This window comes from Hypanus sabinus, chromosome 13, assembly GCF_030144855.1.
Source record: "Hypanus sabinus isolate sHypSab1 chromosome 13, sHypSab1.hap1, whole genome shotgun sequence".
Taxonomy (NCBI): domain Eukaryota; kingdom Metazoa; phylum Chordata; class Chondrichthyes; order Myliobatiformes; family Dasyatidae; genus Hypanus; species Hypanus sabinus.
Window position 1 is genome coordinate 89431246 of NC_082718.1, and position 21639 is coordinate 89452884.

The window sequence follows — 21639 nt, forward strand, 5'->3', positions numbered from 1 at the left end:
CATCTTCTCTTTGCTATCAGTGTGCAGGAGATAGGGAAGCCCAAGATCCTACACCAGGTTCAAGAACAGCTGCGTCCCTTCAACCAACCAGCACAAACCCAATCACCACAGATTTGATCACTTCGTTTTTCTTGTTTTAATAGTGTCCTTTTTTGCAAAAGGAACGTTGAACTCGTGCTTGTTTTTCTTCAGATTGCTACTTATATGCTATCATGTGCTTGTGATACTAATTTGGTTGCTTTGCCAATTACCATCCTCCGTACCCTAGCAGTTCACCTTGCACCAATGGGAACAGTTCATCTCCATTTACTCAGACAATGGAACTATTCTGATAAATCTCTTCAAGAGTTATCACCAATGCCTTCGCATCTTTCACAGAACATGACACTCAGCATAGGACACAATACTCCAGTTGCAACGAGCAGTGTCTTATTACAGTTCATTACAATTTATTTGCTCTTGTACACAATACCTCTAATTATAAAATGTTCAGGACCCCAAATTTTTAACCACTTTCAGTATACGCCCACCCATTTTCAAGGAACTATAAGATGCACCCTTCAGATCTCACTTTGAACTTATATTGCCTCTGCATGAACTTCTTCCCAGAACAAACATGTTGCACTGCCCCCATCTTCAGCTTCCATTTGTCAGCCTTCTGCTATCCTTCTACAGCTCACTCAGAGGTTTGCAAAATAGGAAATCATACATCCAGCTCTAAATCATGAATATAAACCCGGGAAAAGGTGGGGGTGGTCTTGCACAAACCCTTGGGAGCTCTACAGCATACTCCTAGTCTAGAAACCAACATCTTTGCTTTATTTCACTCAGCCAGTCACCCGTCCTTACTGCGACTACTCCTTTTATTCTGATGCATTCAGTTTTGGAGCGGCACTGTATTAAAGCAGGCACAACACTGTCTACATTTTCTTAGAAGTTTGCGCAGATTCGGCATGTCAAAAGTCAAAAAGTCATTTATAATCAAAGTATACAACTCTGAAACTCGTCTTCTCCAGATAGTCATGAAACCAAGAAAGGCAGCACGATCATCAACCCCAAAGTCCCTCCTCTCCACACAAAAAAACCCAAACAAGAATGGAACAGGCATATCAATCCCAAATTCCCCCTCCACGTACCAAGAAAAAATGAGAAAGATCAGGCGAAAAACACAGAATACAAAAAAACCATAAGACAGGAAAAAAAAGTGTACAGTCCAAGTCCACATCCAAAACACAGAACACCTGGGAACATTCTCCTTCTCCACAGCAGAGCAATCTCACCAGCGATAAGAAGGCAGTCTTCCCTCTCTGACAGCACAGTGATCCCCCAGTAATAAAAAGGCAGGCAGCCATTGTTCCAATCTTCTTCATCACTTTAATTGGCGAAATGGAGTCAAACAGCGGCTTGCCGACCTCTTGCCACAAGGTTCCTCTGCCTCCCGGAATTCCCTCAGAGACTTACAGAGCGCTGAAACACCCAAACGATCTCCCAAATCACAGGATCCAACAGTTCCAGGATCACATCCAAGACAAAAAACAAACGTAAAAGGCATAAAAGAAGTGAAATATTTTGTTTCATGATCTATCCAGAAGATGTCGACCAAAGCAGCATTGTACACATGTGCCATCTTGACTGGAATATCATATACAACTTTGACAAACTTCGATAGGTGCACATTGGAGAGTATCCTGACTGGCTGCATCACAGCCTGGTATGGAAACACCAATGCACAAGAACGGAAAAGCATACAAAAAGTGGTGGATACAGCCCAGCCCATCACAGGACAAACCTTCCCCATCTTTGAGCGCATCTACAAGGAGAGCTGCCACAAGAAAGCATCATGCATCATCACAGACCCTCATCATCCAAGCGGTGCTCTCCTCTCACGATGGCCATCTGGCAGGAACTACAGGAGCCACCAGGCTCAGGGATGACCATCGGTCTCCTGAACCAATGTGGATAGCTTCTCAATGCTGAACTCACTCTGCAACCCACAGGCTCACTTTCAAGGACTCTACAACTCACGTTCTCAGTATTATTCACTTTTTAAAATTATGTGCACGATTTGTATTCTTTTGTCCATTGGGCGTTTGACAGTCTTTGCTTATGTAGTTTACTTTCATAAATCTACTGTATTTCTGTATTTTCCTATTAATGCCTGCAAGAAAATTAATCTCAAATTAGTATATGGTGACCCTCCAAGGGGGCCACAACCTTGTTGTAGGGTTTGGAGGCTTCTGTGCCCCAACGACCCAGAGAGCTATGTTGGCTGAAGCCAGGGCTTTATGTTTTGGCTCTTGGTAGGGCCACCCATGCCAAACAGGTCAAAGGGTAGAGGTCTGACTGAGTGGGCCACCAGTCCTTCAGATTTGGGGTTCATCTCAGGGCTAAGAACCCTGACTGGTCAAGCAAAACTGTTACGGAAACAGCAATGGAGAATCCTTCTACATCTGAGTGTGATGGCATTATTGAGTCTCCACCTGGGACTTGCATGACTGACAGTAGTGAAAAGCAAACTACTGACACGATGAAGGAAGCCCTGAACACCGTCAGAGATGGGGGACCTTCATTGCTGCTCTAAACAGCAGCAGCATAATGGGCAGAAGAGAGTATCTGGTGACAAATACGTACTGTGATAATAAATTTACCGTAACTTTTGGAATGACCGCTCTAAAGCTGTTTCATGAACAAATTTAAGGATGCAGCAAACCTGAATGAAAATTCAGAAGATCAACAGCACTATAGGAGTGGGCTGATAGATGGCCGATATAGTTCAATACTGAGACCTATCAATGCCAAGCATGAAAATTCATTTGCCCTCAAGGTATAACTCTTAACTGGGTGGAATAGGACAGATTTTTAAAATAAGAATGTAGATATTACAAGCACTGGAAATAAGGCAAATGGGATTTAATTTTTTTAATGCATGTTAAAAGCAGAGTAGTTAAATTGGTAAGATGTTATTTAAATTAAACATTGCATTGACTGAGCCACACTATTCACTCCTGATTGGCCATTAACAAAGAGCTGAAGCTAAGGAAGAGCAGCGAATTTTCATCAGTTTGTATGAACTAGAGCAGAAGGAAAGGGTTGGAACCTTTGAAAGTCATCTATAATGAGGGACATAAGAATAGAAAACAATCAAAATTTAGATATCAACTGATAGCTGTTAGGGACTGAAACCATCTTTTCAAGGAGGTTGATTAAACAAATTGAACGGGAAAAATCTAAAAAAAAACAAGGAATTGTAGCTTTGGGAATGACTGACCACTGAAAAGCTTGGAGAGCCACGATGATTTTTATTGTTTCTCTCTGTGATCTGACTCAAGAACTGAGGTCACTCAGCAACAGGTTCTGTCAGCTGCACCACAGAGGAAGAAAGCCGCCCAGGTCTTACCCAGCCATAGCTGCAGAAACATAGGACTCAACCTTGACTTGTACTCTCTTAGTAACATGCTCCAACATGAGCCTAACACTCCTTGATGCCTACTTGCCTCCTCCTCAAATACATTCATCTATTTGGCTTGCACTGCCTTCCACTGTCAACAATCCCACAGGTTCACCAGCCTCTGAGCGAAGAAAAGTCTCTTCACCTACAGGCTAATGTCTTATCCCAAATCCTATTACTGTGACCTCTTGTGCTAAACCATAAACTCACAGTCAGTGTGGCTGAGTCAGAATTAATAATTTTTTTAAATTTAGAGATACAGACTATTAACAGGTCCTTTTAACCCAACAAGCCCACACCCCTTGGTTTCCCACTGACCTGTACGACTGTGGGACTTGGGGGGGAAACTGGGGAACCCAGAGGAAAGACCAGGAACAGTCAGAAAGAAAATGTACGAATTCCTAGCAGATGGTGGTGGAATTGAACCCAGGTCGTTGGCCCTGGAGTAGCATTACGCTAACTACTATGCTATTGTGCCGCTTATGAATATTGTAAATCTTAACAAGATCTCCTTTCATTCTTCTAAATTCAAGGGAAAACAGGCTTATTCAACCCAATTTCTATTCATTTGACAGGAATCTTCCCATCCCAAAATACAGTGTTGCAAACCTTTTCAGCATTTTGTGAAAATGTCTCTACTCCCATACAACCGTCTAGACGGGGTCTTTGGCAACACGTCTGTGCTCCTGCATTTCAAACCCCTGACGATGAGGACCACTGCCCTACATTCGACTGAAGTTGTTTTCTGCAATTGCGTATTTGCTTTCAGTCGCTGGCACACAAGAGAACCCAAATTTCTTTTACTGTTTTTTTTTGGGGGGGGGGGTTCCCATTGAAATGGAAAATATCACATTTACATTATACTGCATCTGCCACGTATAGTATGTCCACATTCACTCAAAAGTTCAAAATCACCCTGAAGCCCATTTTTGAATGCCCCTTGTAACTAAAAACCCCATCTATCTTCAGGTTGTTGGCCAACTTGCAAATATTACATTTGACTTCCTTACCCAGAGCATTAATGCACGTTGTGCACATCTAGGCCACAGCCCTGATCCATTACCACCACCCAAGAAAGACCCATTTATTTCTATTTTATTTCCTGTCTGATAATCAATTTTCAATTTGCAGACATTACCCACCCTTCTCCACCCCACCCCAGCAACACAATCCCATGTACTTTAATCATTCACACTAACCTGCAATGTGAAGATCCAAGCACAGCACATCCTCTAGTTCTCCCTCACTAATTCTATCCCTGTTTTCCCTCTCCCTTCTTTTTTCATTATATTTAGTCAAGTTTATTGTCATTTAACTATACACAAATGAGACAACTCTTCTCCAGACCAGGGGGTGTAAAACACAGTAGTACACATATAACACACAAGAACAGGAAAATAGAATGAAATCTACAAGTGAATTACACAGAAATAAACAAAGTGAAGTGCGTAAATTAAATATTGTAGGGTACAGTACAAATTATCTGGTGACAATTTGAATATGATGCAGTGGGGAGTTCAGAAGCCTAGTGGCCTGAGGGAAGAAACTGTTTCCCATCCTGACAGTTCTTGTCTATGCATCGGAGTCTCCTGCCTGATGGTAGAAAGTCGAAGAGGATGCTGGCGGATGGGTGGAATTTACCACATGCATTTTTTTTTTTAGAAATTGTTCCATAATCTATAGCAGAAGTTCCCAAAATGAGATCCACGGACTCCTCAGTTAACGGTAGGGAGTCCATGGCATAAAGAAGACTGGGAACACCTGATCTATGAACTTTTATTTCATTTTTAAAATCTTTTTATTGATACATAATCTTCTACAGCTACAAAATGATACAAAACTTCAATGTCACAATTAATAAAGCTGAAGAAAAAAACATCAAGAGGATAATATATTGATAATGATGAAGAAAAGAAGGAAAAAAAGAGAACCCCAACTTACTAAAAAAAAGAAACTCCACTAACTACAAGAGAAAGAAAAAGAAAAAAGAAAATTAAACTATTAGGAATCAATTCCTGGAGCAATACAACTTACCATCGTCCATATACATTAAAAAAAAAGAATCATCAACTGCCAATTCATGTTTATATAAAATAAAATTGGAAGGAAACCATATAAAATATTTCAAATTAAATGATAATATTTGGCAAAAGAGCTCCATCTTCTCTCAAAATCAAATCGAGGATCCAAACTAAGATAACATTACTTGAGAAAACCTTTGAATGAAGGTAGGGACAGAGGATTCTTTCCATTTTGATAAAATAGCCCTTCTTGCCTACAATGTAACAAATGCAATTACATGTTGATCTGAAATCTATGGACTTTCAGAAAATGATACCAAACTAATTCAATGGCTTCACCTTTGAGAAATCTAAGATGTATTTAGTCTTGGCCAGGGGGTTCATTGCCAATAATGTCAACAAAACTTTGTGTTTAGAAAAAAAGTGTCCTCATTTCTAGTTTCCTTTAATTCCTCCTTTTCAATAAGTGGGAAGTTTTATGTATTCACTTTGATGAAAACAGAACCAAACAACTTACTTAACTGCTCTGTAACACCTTTGTTACCCTTAGTACATTTGATGTAAGACACCTACTTTCTGGCTCAGGAATAATTTACTTTTCACCCACTTACAGAGGCTTTTATAGTCCACTTATGTTCCTTGCTAGTTTACCCTCATGACTTTCCTCTCAATCTTTGTCCTCTTCTGCCAAATTCCAAATTACTTCCAATGCTCAGCTTTATTACTTAATTTTAAATTTTACACATCTTCTCATTGAACCTTCTCCTTTCAACAGGTCCACAGCAGATGCCATCTCATTAGCTCTTCACTCAACCCTGGGTCATCTGGACAGCAAAAATGCATAGATCAGGGTGCTCATTATCAACTACAGCTCAACATTCAATACTATCACCCCCTTCAAGACATTGGCCTTAATATACCCTTGTGCAATTGGATTCTCAATTTCCTCACTTGTGACCCCAGTCAATTCATATTGGCAACAACGTCTCGACGATCTCCATCAACACAGAAGCACAAGGCTCTACTCGGTTTATGCTTATGCCTGTGTGGCTAAGCACAGCTCCAATGCCATATTCATGTTTGCTGATGATACCACTGTCGTGGACCAAACCAAAGGTGATGACAAATCAGCACATAGGAGAGATGTTGAAAATCAGGCTGAGTGGTTTCATAACAGCAACCTCTTACTCAATGTCAGTAAGAGCAAGGAGCTGATCATCGACTTCAGGAAGAGGAAAGCGGAGGTCGATGAGCCAGTCCTCATCAGGGGCGGACAGAATCAGCAACTTTAAATTCCCCAGTGTTATCATTTCGGAGGACCTGCCCTGGGCCCAGCACACAAGTGCAATTACAAAAAAAAGAACAACAGTGCCTTAAGATTTGGTGTGACATCTAACATGACAAACCTCTATAGACATGTGGTGGAGAGGACATTGACTGGTTGCATCACAGCCTGGTATGGAAACATCAATGCCCTTGAATGGAACACCCTACAAAAAAAAAGGCAGATACAGCCCAGTCCACCAAAAGCAAAACCCTCCCCAACACTGAGCACATATATATGAAACAGTGTCACAGGAAAGCTGCATCCATCATCAGGGGCCCCCACCACCTAGGACATGCTGTCTTCTTACTGCTATCATCAGGAAGGTGGTACAGGAGCCTCAGACTCACACCACCAGATTCAGGAACAGATATTACCCCTCAACCATCAGGTTCTTGAACCAAAGGGGATAACTTCACTCAATTTCACTTGCTCCGTCACTGAAATCTTCTCACAACCTAGGGACACACTTTCAAAGATTCTTCATCTAATATTATCAATATTTATTGCTTATTTATTTATTACTATTATTTTCTTTTTGCATTTGTAGTTTGTTGTCTTTTGCTTACTGGTTGAACGGACAGTTGGTGTGATCGTTCATTGATTCCATTATGGATTTATTGATATGCCCACCAGAAAACAAATCGCAGGATTATATATAGTGACATTTATGCACTGTGATAATAAATTTACTTTGAACTTCGAACCTAATACTGTTTTTAACATTTTTGTCAACCATTGTTATGCTCCATTTCCTCTGTGTTTTTGCTCCAGAACAAAGGTCAAAAGTTTCAATGGTTCATTTTATTATCAAAGTACATATGCAGAATACAACTCTTGACGTTTTTCTTCTCCAGATAGCCATAAAATCATAAAATACAGAAAACCATCGTAGCTGAACGAAAGACATCAACACCCCCCACATGAAAACCAGAAACAAAAACCCGCAAACTACCTCATCCCCTCCCTCGCACGAAAACTAACAGATCAAAACATCAAATCCCAAGCCCCCAACCCAATATGGATGTTGTAGATGCCACCTTCATTGTTTAAAAGTTAGCCATCTGCCAATCCACTGACGTGTCTTTTGATGAAGGCCATTAATTTATCAACTTGCCTTTCAAACCTTTGTAGTTTCCTTTGTTTAAAGACCAGACCCTTGGCTTGGATTGAATAACATCACTTTCCATTTTAAGTGAAGTAGTGAAATGGGTGGAGGGAGCCAAGACAAGACCCACTGAAATAAAAGCGTTTTTGTGGGGCAGCAATAATATGGACCAAATGTTAATCCCTTCAATTTATCCCTGAAAAAAACATGTCACCAATAGATTTTTCATGACCCAGGTAGCTTGACCTGATGAGACATAATCAAAACAGAGTTACAACACTCTGTCCTCATGTTACAGATAAATTGCTGGTTTTTAACAAAGCATACAATAATTTTATTTGATTTGATACAGCTTCTCATCAGCATTGTCATGTACAAGTGATGAGATTTTCACAGCATAAATCGTGAACAATTAAGCACATTGTTGTAGAAATCCAGGAGCGATGTTGAAAGAAATTGATTTGGAAACTTTTTGTCTCTAACAAAAAAAAACAGAATTCAATATTTTTTGAATAGATGCAAGCAGTAAAAACATACAATTTAGAATGAGCAAACACAATGAGTTAACACTATGTGGATCAGTAACATTGCACCATTGTGATATTGTCTCACTCACATGACATTAATCAACAGCAATAAAATGCAAAAAGGAAAATGAATGAAAATGAGTCAAAAGAACAATTTCAAAATGCTGGAGCAACTCAGCAGTCCAGGCAGCATCTATGGAAAAGAGCAAAATTAACAGTCGATGTTTTGGGTCCAGACCCTTCATCAGGGCCCTACTTCAGTAGAAGAAGGGTCTCGGCCTGAAACGTCAACTGTTTACTCTTTTCCATAAGTGCTACCTGGCCTGCTGAGTTCTTCCAGCATTTTGTGTATATTGCTTTGGATTTCCAGCATCCGCAGAACTTCTCGTCTTTGCAAGAGAAGAAATTGTGAGATTTATGAGGAATCTCAGAAGTGATCTTAAGTGCCCCCAGGATCACTTGAATTAAAAAATCAAGTATTTTCAACAGATATTGGAAGCTGCCATACCTCTTGGGAATAAAATGATGACCCAATAGAAATTGGGCACAAAAGGAAATCTGGCTCAATGGTGAGATGGAGAAAGAACTTCTATATTATGGACTATATTTAGTTAACAGTACACTTTTGACATTATTTTGTCCGAATATTAATTTGGAAATCTTACCTCAGCCTGGAAGGTCTTTAAGAGAGGTGCGACCATTTCTCTAATCTCCTGAAATACAAAGTTTAAAGATAAACTTGTAATAATGTCCTCCACACAGATGCACCCATGCTAATTAGGCATTTGACCCAATGTTCCACCTTTGCATTGGCTCAAAAGTTCATGAAGCATAAGTCAACAATGAAAATGCTTGCTTAGGCTCAAACCTCAAGGTTGTGCAGATAATAGCATGGCAAATCTATTGTTCAGATCTGAGTTAGCCAAGGAAAGACAATCAACTTGGTGAATTTATTTCTTCTGTTACACAAAGGGAAAAGTGCCATGAAATCAAAATAGGAGAGGGTTCAACTTGTTTCATCCCTTTTAAAAAAGGTGGCAGGCTAGCAGTTTTTCTCTAACAGGTTAGCAGACATGGACAACTAAGATGCAGTACTGTATAAAAGTCTTGCACACTCTAACTTTGTATATTTTTATTTGGTTGTATGGCATCCACAGAGCCCTGATCTTGACTTCAGTGAGGCTGTCTGGGAATACCTGGAGAGCCAGAAACAAGCGAGATATCCAAAGTCTGCAGAAGAACTGTGTCAAGTTCTACCAACTGAACTTTCTCATAAAGTTGAACTACAGTGTACCTTAAGAGAATTGATGCAGTTGGGAAGGTAAAGGGTGGTCAAGCCAAATATTGATTTGATTTAGTGTTTTTCCTGTCTACTGTTCTATATAGTAAATTTATGATTATTTAGAACTTTATATTAATTTTGAAAGCATCATCGCTTTACAGTTTTTTAAAAAACATGTACCCAAGACCTTTTCCCACAGTATTGCATAAAAGAAGTGAGAAAACTATTTCTTTGCTAACTTTGCATGTATACCAGCAGTAGGGCAAAAATCGTCTCTCCTGTTAAATGGTATCACAATGGCAAAGGACAAAAATTACTGCTCAGCATCCAAGAAAGGAAAATATTGATCATGTGAATAATACCCAATTTCAGCAAGGTGCCTCAGGACAAAAGAAGATGGCACAAGTAAATATGCCAATCAGAAGTAAAAGAACACAGCTCTGAAGTTAGTTGCACAAGCCAATGCAGGCATAACATGCATTCAACACATTTACATAGTCCCATTTAACACACACACACAAAAAATCTAAACTTTTCACAAATGCTCGAGGATAACTTAAACACTGAGGTAGAGTTTAGTATAGCTTAGTTAAGAAATGTTCTTCAAGAGTTCTAGGAGGTAAAGAGACAGCGACCAGCATTCGAGGGGTGTGAATTTGGAAGGCTGCTTTGAGTGGATGTAGAGCGAAATGGCTGGTTGGAAAGGCGAGGTCAAAAAGAAATCATAGAAAGATACAGAGGCTCAGCCCACGTAATCTGTGCTGACTGCAATACACATCTATGTTAATCCCATTTGCTTGTATGAGGTCCATATGCCTCCACGTCTTCCCTTGTCCAAAGGCCTTTTCAATATTGCAAATTTACGTGCCTACACTGCCCCCCTCCACTGGCAGCTTGTTCTGGAGAAGCCGGAATGAGAATCTCTATGTACATCGAGAAACTGAGCAAAGGTAGACAACAAAGCCAAGTGAGAAAAGCTGCAAAGACAGCTGTTTTGAACACCTCAGTTCTTCATGCTCTCACGTCATTGTGAAAAATAACCCAAGCTCTTCACAAAAATAACTGGCGCATGTACAGCATTCACTTCCACAAAGTACGTCTTTTAGACTGAGACCAAGTTAAACAAGCCTTCAAATTCAATAGGTGTCATTGCAAAATAGTTTTTAAGAACTGATCCAAGGAGTCTTAAATGGCAGTTGGCTAGATCATATGATGTTCATGTCTCAGTTCCAGCTTTCCCCCCTTCCAAATGAGGCTTCCATTACCACCAAACAATTAGTGACACAGCTTAAAGCAACAACCTCCTAGCAACGCAATAAACAATCTCCTAAAATTTCTCTGCAAACGTCAGCAGGTCACAACGACCTTGAGATCATGGGGGCACTGTATTTTGATCAGAAATGCAAACTAAATTTAGGGCTGGTTTATATCCTTAACACCTCTTTGCTCAACAATGTTCAAGCAAAGTACCATCAAATGGCTACAAGCTTCCACATGGCCAATGGTGACCTTGCCTTTGAATCCTTTACGAACCGCAGAGCCGGGTCAAATGATGTGAATGCACACTTTTAACTTTCCACAAGCACACTGAGCTTGCATTAATACCACTTATTAAATAACAGTGTTTCAAAGCATCTCCAGAGTTAAAGTCAAATTCTGGCCTGTATATGTGTGGTGTACACAATTAAAACAAAACACATATATGAGTGTGTGTATAATATATATAGGGGTGTCCTTTTAGAATGGAGAATAGGAGGAATTTCGTTAGCCCGAGAGTGGTGAATCTGTGGAATTTATTGCCAGAGGCAGCTGTGGAGGTCAAGTCTTTATGTATATTTAAGGCAGAGGTTGATAGATTCTTGATTAGTCAGGGCATGAAGCGATAAGGGAAGAAGGCAGGGGATTGGGGCTATGATGGAATGGCAGAACAGACTTGATGGGCCAAATGGCCTAATTCTACTCCTATATCTTATGGTCTTATATAATTCAAATTTCAAGATTGTTTAATTCATTTCCAGTACACAAGTGGAGAGGAGAACAAATTAATTGTTACTCTGGAAGAACAAAAACACAAACACAACAGTTCTTTTTAAAAAAATCACAATATACGAGAGATGATTGATATGTTTGTGGCCTAAGGTAGGAGTCAATTTTAGAAAACCTAGCACATTTATTTTTCAACATAGCCCCTCTTACATTTACACACTTAGTCCAGCGGTCATGGAGCATACGGATCTTGGACCTCCAGAAAGTGTCCACAGCAGGGTGATTGATAAGTTTGTGGCCTAAGGTAGAAGGAGATGAGTTATACAGCTTTCATTACATGCATGTGCAGTTCAACTCTGAGTGATTATGCAGAAAATTTGAAGTCAATAACTCATCTCCTTCTATCTCAGGCCACAAACTTATCAATCACCCTGCTGTGGACACTTTCTGGAGGTCCAGGATCCGTATGCTCCACGACCGCTGGACTAAGTGTGTAAATGTAGGAGGGGGCTATGTTGAAAAATATATGTGCTAGGTTTTCTAAAATTGACTCCTTCCACCTTAGGCCATGAACTTATCAATCAACCCTCGTAAATACATAAGGAAGCTTATATACATGGATTGATCGTACATTCATAAAGTGACATTAGGCACAGGAGTGTCTGAACACAAGGTGGCTGACAAGAGCATACACATACATATCATATATTAGTGTCACTGGTGTGCTCTTGTGTGGCTATTAGACACGAAAGCATGCTTACAGAGAACAGCTGTTTCGTGTGTTTGTCTTCAAATAGCAATGATTTCTGTCACTGATAGTTGGTGAGAAATAAGCAGTAAGACAGTTTAGAACTGTTTTGCTCACTGTGGTTTCAAGCATTCGGTGTTGGAGATGCCAGAAATAGCTGGGAGTGAAAATGAAATGATTTCACTACTTCAACAAAGGACCCATGAAGAATTTGAAGGTATCAATCATTTTAAATGTTACAATGAAAAGGAAGATTTGGAGGACGCATTGCATCAAGGTAGTCCATTATCTGCACTAGGTGACTGTGCTAATTTTGTTCATTTATTGTCAATCAACAGAACACGGCAGCGTGTAGGTTGTTGTATCCGACAATGGCAGTAAAACCTGTTCAGGAGAGGCTTTAAAGTGGAAAAGCCATTGCACTGGGAAGGTTCCACTCTCTCCATCTCTGAAATCCGGACCCAGTGGTACGAGTAGTCATCACAAACTGGGGCCTTCCTTGGTTGCTGTGGATAGCCAGGACTACTTCTGTGCCTCATCATGCCCTTCGCTCTCCACGAAGAGCTGCAGAACCGCCTTTCTTGGCCATTGGATCTCACTGTTGATTTTATCTGCCCAGTCTACCCGAGCTAACTTCATACGCTAGGGCAGGCACACCCCTATCTCACCGGGCTGTAAGGCCCTCTGGCTACCCTCACCTTGTTTAGCCCCCCTGTCAAAGTGGTGTACGGGGTGCGTTCGCTGTCACATGCTTGGAGTCACAGGTGAGTGCTGAGTGCCGGGTGGGGACCAAAAGTGAGTGAGCTGCCCCAGAATGGATACAACAAGCCCTTTCACCACAGATGCTTCCCCTCCGGAAGCACCAGTGAGTCATTCTGTTTTATAATCAATAAACCAATTGTTTGGAATCAAATGACTTTGTCTGGTGTCTCAGGGCTGGCTGAGTCTGCACCTGCGCCACCCCTGGCTTTCCTTCCCTGCCACCTGTCCCACAGTGCCCCACCGTGGATTCCCAACATCCCTCCCACAGCACCCCACCCGCACCATTCTCAACATCCCTCCTGCAACTCCCCACCATGGATTCCCAACATCCTTCCCACAACACCCCACCCGCACCATTCCCAACATCCCTCCCACAGCTCCCCACCATGGATTCCCAACATCCTTCCCACAACACCCCAACCGCACCATTCCCAACATCCCCAACATCCCTCCCACAGCTCCCCACCATGGATTCCCAACATCCTTCCCACAACACCCCACCCGCACCATTCCCAACATCCCTCCCACGATGCCCCACCCGCACCATTCCCAACATCCCTCCCACGATGCCCCACCCGCACCATCCCCAACATCCCTCCCACGATGCCCCACCCGCACCATCCCCAACATCCCTCCCACGATGCCCCACCCGCACCATTCCCAACATCCCTCCCACGGTGCCCCACCCGCACCATCCCCAACATCCCTCCCACGATGCCCCACCTGCACCATTCCCAACATCCCTCCCACGATGCCCCACCTGCACCATTCCCAACATCCCTTTCACGGTGCCCCACCCGCACCATCCCCAACATCCCTCCCACGGTGCCCCACCCGCACCATTCCCAACATCCCTCCCACGATGCCCCACCTGCACCATTCCCAACATCCCTTTCACGGTGCCCCACCCGCACCATTCCCAACATCCCCAACATCCCTCCCACGATGCCCCACCCGCACCATCCCCAACATCCCTCCCACGATGCCCCACCTGCACCATTCCCAACATCCCTCCCACGATGCCCCACCTGCACCATTCCCAACATCCCTTTCACGGTGCCCCACCCGCACCATCCCCAACATCCCTCCCACGGTGCCCCACCCGCACCATTCCCAACATCCCTCCCACGATGCCCCACCCGCATCATTCCCAACATCCCTTTCACAGTGCCCCACCCGCACCATTCCCAACATCCTTTTCACAGTGCCCCACCCGCACCATTCCCAACATCCTTTTCACAGTGCCCCACCCGCACCATTCCCAACATCCTTTTCACAGTGCCCCACCCGCACCATTCCCAACATCCTTTTCACAGTGCCCCACCCGCACCATTCCCAACATCCCTTTCAGTGCCCCACCCGCACCATTCCCAACATCCCTTTCACGGTGCCCCACCCGCACCATCCCCAACATCCCTCCCACGATGCCCCACCCACACCATTCCCAACATCCCTTTCACGGTGCCCCACCCGCACCATTCCCAACATCCCTCTCACGGTGCCCCACCCGCACCATTCTCAACATCCCTCCCACGATGCCCCACCTGCACCATTCCCAACATTCTTTGCTCCTGCTAGATTAACAAACCTTCTCTCCACTCCACGTTGACGAATACGGTGTTGTGCAAAAGCCTTAGGCACCCTAGTTATACACATGTGCCTACAACAGTACTGTGTATGGCATGACGTTTGTTGTTCTGTGGCAGTTTCAGAGGAATAGCGAGGTAGTATTCATGGTTCAGAAATCTGACAGCACAGGGGAAGAAGCTGTTCTAAAATGTTGAGTGTGAGCACCGGAATTGGTTTTATGGTTACCCAATTGATGTGGAAGTTAAGGGGCCCTCACTGTTCCTTACTAGAAAGTGTCTAACTCCAGGGTGATGTGCCGTCAGTTAGACAGCCTCATTCAACTTTGACAGGACAATCCTTTGGATGATCTGATTTCCTCCCACTGTCCACGGTTAGCAGGCTAATTGGTCATTGTGACTAGGCTAGGGTTAAAGAGGATGGTGTGGCTCATTGGGCTGGAAGGGCCTGTTCCGATTTGTGTCCCTAAACAAAAATTAAAATCAATAAACATTCCTCTACCTTGGGACTGTAACCCAGCGAAAGCCAGACCCCAAAAAGGGGAGAGGCGGACAAGGAAACATCAGCAGGAGAAACCAACAATTTAAAGACAGATTAACTGGTTTGAGAAGTGAAGCTTTGAACTAGTGATCATCATCTGCGCTGGGAAAAAAATCAGTGATCGTGAGGATTGATGAGATCGGGGTCACTAATATAACAAATCTGAGCCAAGTGACACAGAATAGAAATCCCAACACTTCCACTCTACAATTCCAGGTCTGAACATTATCATTCACTTAAACCACCAAGTGCTAACCCCAATTTGACAAAACTACAGAAAAATACAATTGCCATTGGCTCCTGAGCCAAACACAAGACAAGCACAATTATCAACATACACAAAATGCTGGTGGAACACAGCAGGCCAGGCAGCATCTATAAGGAGAAGCACTGTTGACGTTTCGGACGAAGTCATCAGGACGAAGGATCTCGGCCCGAAACATCGACAATGCTTCTCCTTATAGATGCTGCCTGGCCTGCTGCATTCCACCAGCATTTTGTGTGTGTTGTTGTTTGAATTTCCAGCATCTGCAGATTTCCTCGTGTTTGCACAATTATCAAGCCTGTTCTTATCTATTTCTTAGTGAATATCCTCCATCTTCCCCAGGGGTACACCATACTCCTTTTTGGCACCACACCAAAGCAGTTGTTAATTACAAGGAAGCTTTGTACCTTACGGCTATTGGTCTATGCTGTGGAGAGGGTAGAGGATGGCACTTGTGTGGAATGAAGGGCAGGAGGAGGGAGAGTGGTAGTGAGGTGATGGAGCACCTATTAGAAATGGATATCCTGGTAACTTTTCCTTCAGTAACCCACAGACAAGTATCATACCAAGAAGATGAACAATAATTTGGTGTGCAGATGATATTCCTTCCTGCTAAGCTCAGGTCTCATTGAATAAAAATTAAAACCAGTGGAAAATATTCTCCTTTTTGGAAAATCAAGCCTTAACTTATCAGATGCATATTCTGGTTAACTTGGGCACGTTTCAAACCAATAATTTACAATTAACACTCCATTTTTCTGCGACTTGCTGAAACATTAAGGATTGGTTAACTATTTGCATGAGAGTGATGTACCTCTGGCACATTTCTTTTGAATTCTCGGCTCAGTTCTATTAGACGCTTGTGAGATTGTTCACTCTCTTCCTGTCGAGCTGCTAGTTCTGAGGCAACTGCGTTCAGCTCCTTCTGTGAATGAGATAAGAAACATGGCAAATTATTACTGGGGAGGTTAAAAGTCTGCTTAAAAAGTTTAACACAGGACAGGTTCCAACTGGTACTAATGATGAGCTGCCAAAAAGGATGAGGAGTAAGAATCAATGAAAGTCTTTTAGATGATCAGATAATCAGATGTTCAAGATAAATCAGTCTTCACCTGCAGAGCGTTATCACTAACCAATAGCTAAGGTGCTTCAGGGACTGAAGTTGGTTGAAAATCACACCAGTATAAATTAGTAGATTTTTTTTTAAAAAGGCATTGCAGTTGAGAAACAAGCACCATTTTTGCTGCCTGCTTGGTAGGTCAAAATGATTAGATGTGACCAATGGAAAAAATCCAATCATTGACTCTGGTGCAAGATCACCGAACCTCAGCTGGGCTGTGTAAAAGATGGCAGCAAGTATTCTGGGGAAGGAGAATAAAATCTCAGGGCATCTGCTCCAGAATTAAATTCTGAACCCTCAGTTGGAAGGACAAGGTTTGGTTCAGCCTAATAATAGTCATTAAGACTTCAGGTGTGTGGTTTGGCCACTTGGGTGTCCTGCCATAAATAATGTCCATCCCTCAGCAAGAAATCAATAATGCAGGGTGAAGATGGAAGAACATGTTTAGGTGGAGGGTGGGCGCACACAAGGGGAGAAAATGAAGTGAAATAAAATATTCAGGAACATAAATAAAGAATTTATATTCATAAGAAAATTCATGAATTCTAACTTCACACAATTTGAAAAAATGTCATTCAACTTGATGTGGTGTTTCTTTGTCTATACCACATTGTGAAGTTTACAGCTATTATAAAATATTCATAAAACAAATGAAAGTGTTCAGCTATCATTTGCATCAACTGCTAAACCCAGCAGGATCAGGAATTATGACAGATTATATAGTTCAAACCACAGAAACAAAGTGAATTTCAAACTTAAACGAATCAATCACAAAAAATAGCATTTTGCCACTGAGAAATTTAACGGATGCATGAAAAAGTTGTTCTATCTGCAAATTACTTTTAAAATGTGAATATAAAATATTGTTTCTCTATGGCTTTTGGAACATTATAATATCATTCTTGAATCACCTTATCCCAATGGAGCTAATTTTGTTTGATGTCTCAATTGTCAAATGGCTTTCTACATGATTAGGCATCCTTTCCATACTTTATTTAGCAAGTGATCTAATAGTCTTATCAATGGTGTTATTTTTATTTCATTTTTATTTATTTATTGAGATACAGTGTGGAATACTGGGCCTTCGAGCCACATCACCTAGTAACCCCCAATTTAACCCTAGCGCAACCACGGGACAATTTATAAAGACCTATTAAGCTACGAACCAGTACGTCTTTGGACCGTGAGAGGAAACTTACGCAGTCACGGGGAGAAAGTACAAACTTCTTACCCTCAGTGGTGGGAATTGAACCTGGGTCGCTGGCACTGTAAAGTACTGTGCTAACCACTACACTACTGTGCTGCCCATAGGGATAATCAACTCGTATGTAGGCAATGCTCCACAGTTTCTGCTAATTCCAATTGGAAACGTTTCAAGAAATATGTAAATAGTCAATATAACTGATCAAAATAACAGGTCTGCGAAATTATTCTCCCAGTTACCAATCAAGTGTGTTTGCATTAAACAACTCAGATAGAGATTAGTTTTCTACAATCAGTATCATTCAGTTTAACAGGCAGTTAGAATCTGTACAGAAATATTAGTTTAGCCTTCATAAACAAAACGTTGGATGGGAGAATTTCATAAAAAGGCAACATTTAAATTGCTGCTACTTTTGAAGCCTTTTCCTGCAAACATCAATACTCCAGGAACACAGCTTGACAGGAAAGTTTAAGCCTGTTCATTATATGCCATGGCAACATTGCACACCATGCATCTATTAAGCTATGTATGAAGTTACAAGGTGTGAAATGAATTCAGCTATAGATAATTACTGGCAGGAAATAAGATGACTTTAAAGAATTAATGAGTAAACTGTATAAAGATGTAGGCTTGGAAGATTAAAAATTAAAATCAGCATTAGAAGTGAGCTCCATCAAAAGGAGATCCTTCAGGGACCTGGCCAATGGCTCGATGGGTTTAACCAGTGCAAGGCTGGCCAGGAAGCTTGGTTTCTAATTGCCGCACATTGATGGCAAAGGGTAAGACAAATCCTTTGACCAATCTTCGCTTCCTAGGCATGGAAATCACCAAAGAGCCTCATTCATTTGCAGCCAAAGCCTGCTGGGAAGGCACTCAGAAGCCATTTTATTAGGTAGTGGAGTGAAACCCGGTGTGGTCTTCTGCTACTGTAGCCCATCCACTTCAAGGTTCAACGTGTTGTGCATTCAGAGATGCTCTTCCGCACACCCCTGTTGTACCTTGGAGTTATCTGAGTTACTATTGTCTTCCTGTCAGCCTGAACCAGTCTGGCTATTCTCCCCTCATTAACAAGGCATTTTCACCCACAGAACTATCACTCCACTGGATGTTGTTTGCTTTTCACACCATTCTCTGTAAACTCTAGAGACTAAGAACTCTCAAGAATCCCAGGAGACCAGCAGTTTCTGAGTTACTCAAATCACCCCATCTGGCACCAACAATCATTCCACAGTCAAAGTCACTCAGATCACATTTCCTCCTCATTCTGATGTTTGGTCTGAACAACAGTGGAAGCTCTTAACCATCTCTGCATGCTTTTATGCATTGAGTGCTGCCACGTGATTGGCTAATTAGAGATTAGCATTATCGAGCAGGTGTACTGGTGTACCTAATAAAGTGGCCAATGAGTGAACATGAACATTGAGAACAGGCTCAGCTTCTACATCCCTATCAAGGAACAATCCACCAACAAGTACAAGGAAGCCTCTCACTTCTCAAAACGGTGGAATGGGTGAAGCAGAGGAGTAATGCGCTCCCATAAATTACAACTCCAAGATAGTAATGTCTTCGGAAAAGGGGGAGGGGCAGAACGAGAGCCCTTCTAATGAAGGACAATGATTTCTCCTCTCTGACAAGTTCCTCAACTCACAAGGTAGCAGCAAGAATCTAAATAATGCCATTTATCCCCACCAAAAAAACAAATGGTAACCCATTCACAGTCACACTTTTCTCTATTCGACACCGCGACTAATTGCAATCAACAGCAGATATCTGACACAGCGACAGCATCAGCAAAATTGTTGCTGAGAGCACAGAATCTTTGTCTAAAAATAATCAGGCATTCTGCGCACTGCTGTTTGTTATAATGGTAATCGATGCTGGGGGCTTTAGATTCCATCAATTTATAGATCTCTACTATTCTGCCTTGCGATTGTGTTCTGTGCTCGCTGCCAAGGCAGTGCAGGGCACTGGATGATGAAGATAAGCTCAGATCCCAATCAGGCACCCTTTATCAGCTCTCCTTTCTGCAATGCAAAGATGGCTTGAACACACAAAGATTAGTTTACTTGCTACGATGTCAAATTTAAGAGTATTGATCAATAAATCAAATCGCACAAAATCAATCAGCCAATCAGACAAGCCTAGCAAATCCATTATTGCTGTTTCCCAGAGGCGGCAGCCAGAGCACAAATTCCATCTAAACTGCATTTCCTGGCGTACTGCCAACCACTCGTCCGTCTAATAGACTCGGCAGTAGACGAACAGAAACCCAGCAGAACAGCAATAAATTTCTCATCAAATAGCAGATACAGACATGAGATGAACATCTGCTCTGCTCCGACAAAGCCTTTGTGCTCAAACTGAAATAAATAGTATCTGCAGGCTGTCCCTGACAGGCCACCCCAATAGGCAACCTTATCCCACCCGCGGCAGCAAACAGGAATATTCCATCCGTTATTTCAATTGGATCATTTAAACGGAGTGCAACTCTCTTCCTTCCAAAGCGGAATCAAATTCGAACAGTTGCTGGATCCAGGCAGTCAATAAACAGCCCATCCAGGGCTGACACTAGTCAGGAAACTGACACAGACCTTTTTGTAGTTCTCATCAAGCAGTGGTGACCTTAGAAAAAACAAATACCGTAATGTGCTTACCAATAAGACCCGACTGCACTAGAAAAGACTTTGATCAAATTGCTTCCCACTAGGAAAGGACCTGATTGATTAAAAGCCCTGTTGAACTCAAAAGTTGTTCTGCACTAAATCCAGTCCAGGTTCAGCTGTGCCATTGCACACATTCATACCAGTACGCAAAGAAGTAGTGGGGAGGGGGGGCAGGGGAGAAATCAATCATCCTCCTGAATTCTAACCCTTGAGTCGTACTTCTCGGAGGAGTGGAGGCCCAGCTTCATGTAATGCTGCACTTCACACTAGAGCTGCTCAGCTCTGGATAATGAAGAGTGTTGGTGTGGATACAGTGTGAGCCAAGCTCGAGTTGTGTGCCTTGCTCATTTCTAAAGGCAGTGTAGGGCAGTGTAGAGCAGGGGTTCCCAACCATTTTTATGCCATGGAACCCTGCCCCCAGGATGGGCACCCCCGGTGTAGAGAAAGCAACTGCTGGATCTAGATTTGGTTTGAGGAATTTTGATATGTCACCAAAAGCACCTGCAGATTTCTGAAGATGTACTGCGGGGAGCATTCTGACTGGCTACATCACTATATGATATGGGGGGGGGGGGCTACTGCACAGGATCAAAGTAAGCTACAGAGCACTGTAAAATTAGCCAGCTCCATCATGGGCACCAGCCTCCATTGTATCTAGATCATCTTCAAAGAGTGGTGCCTTAAAAAGGCAGTGTCCATCATTAAGGACCCCCCATCACCCAGCATATGCCCTCTGTTCATTGCTACCTCCAGCATTTTGTGTGTCATGCCCTCTTCTCATTGCTACCATCAGGGAGGAGGTACAGAAACCTGAAGACACACACTCAATGATTCAGGAACAGCTTCTTCCCTTCTGCCATCAGATTTCTGAATGGACATTGAACCCATGAACACTACCTCACTAATTTTTTTTAACTGCATATTTTAACTATTTTATATATTCAAACTGTAATTCACAGCTTTTTTTCCCTCTATCATTTTGTATCGCATTGTACTGCTGCCGCAAAGTCAAATTTCACACCACTTGCTGGCGATATTAAACCTGATTCTGATT

General features: G+C 42.3%; 1 protein-coding gene across 10 annotated transcripts in view; it reads right to left on the minus strand.

The window, feature by feature from the left end:
* cux2b (cut-like homeobox 2b) overlaps positions 1–21639 on the minus strand; it is a 362613-nt gene that overhangs the window by 162839 nt on the left and 178135 nt on the right. For all 10 annotated transcript variants that reach the window (XM_059988147.1, XM_059988140.1, XM_059988138.1 and 7 more), the window contains exons 2-3: positions 16413–16523; positions 9094–9141 (exon numbers count right to left, since the gene is read on the minus strand). In XM_059988147.1, the coding sequence (XP_059844130.1) occupies positions 9094–9141; positions 16413–16523 (159 nt within the window). The remainder of the gene's footprint in view (positions 1–9093; positions 9142–16412; positions 16524–21639) is intronic.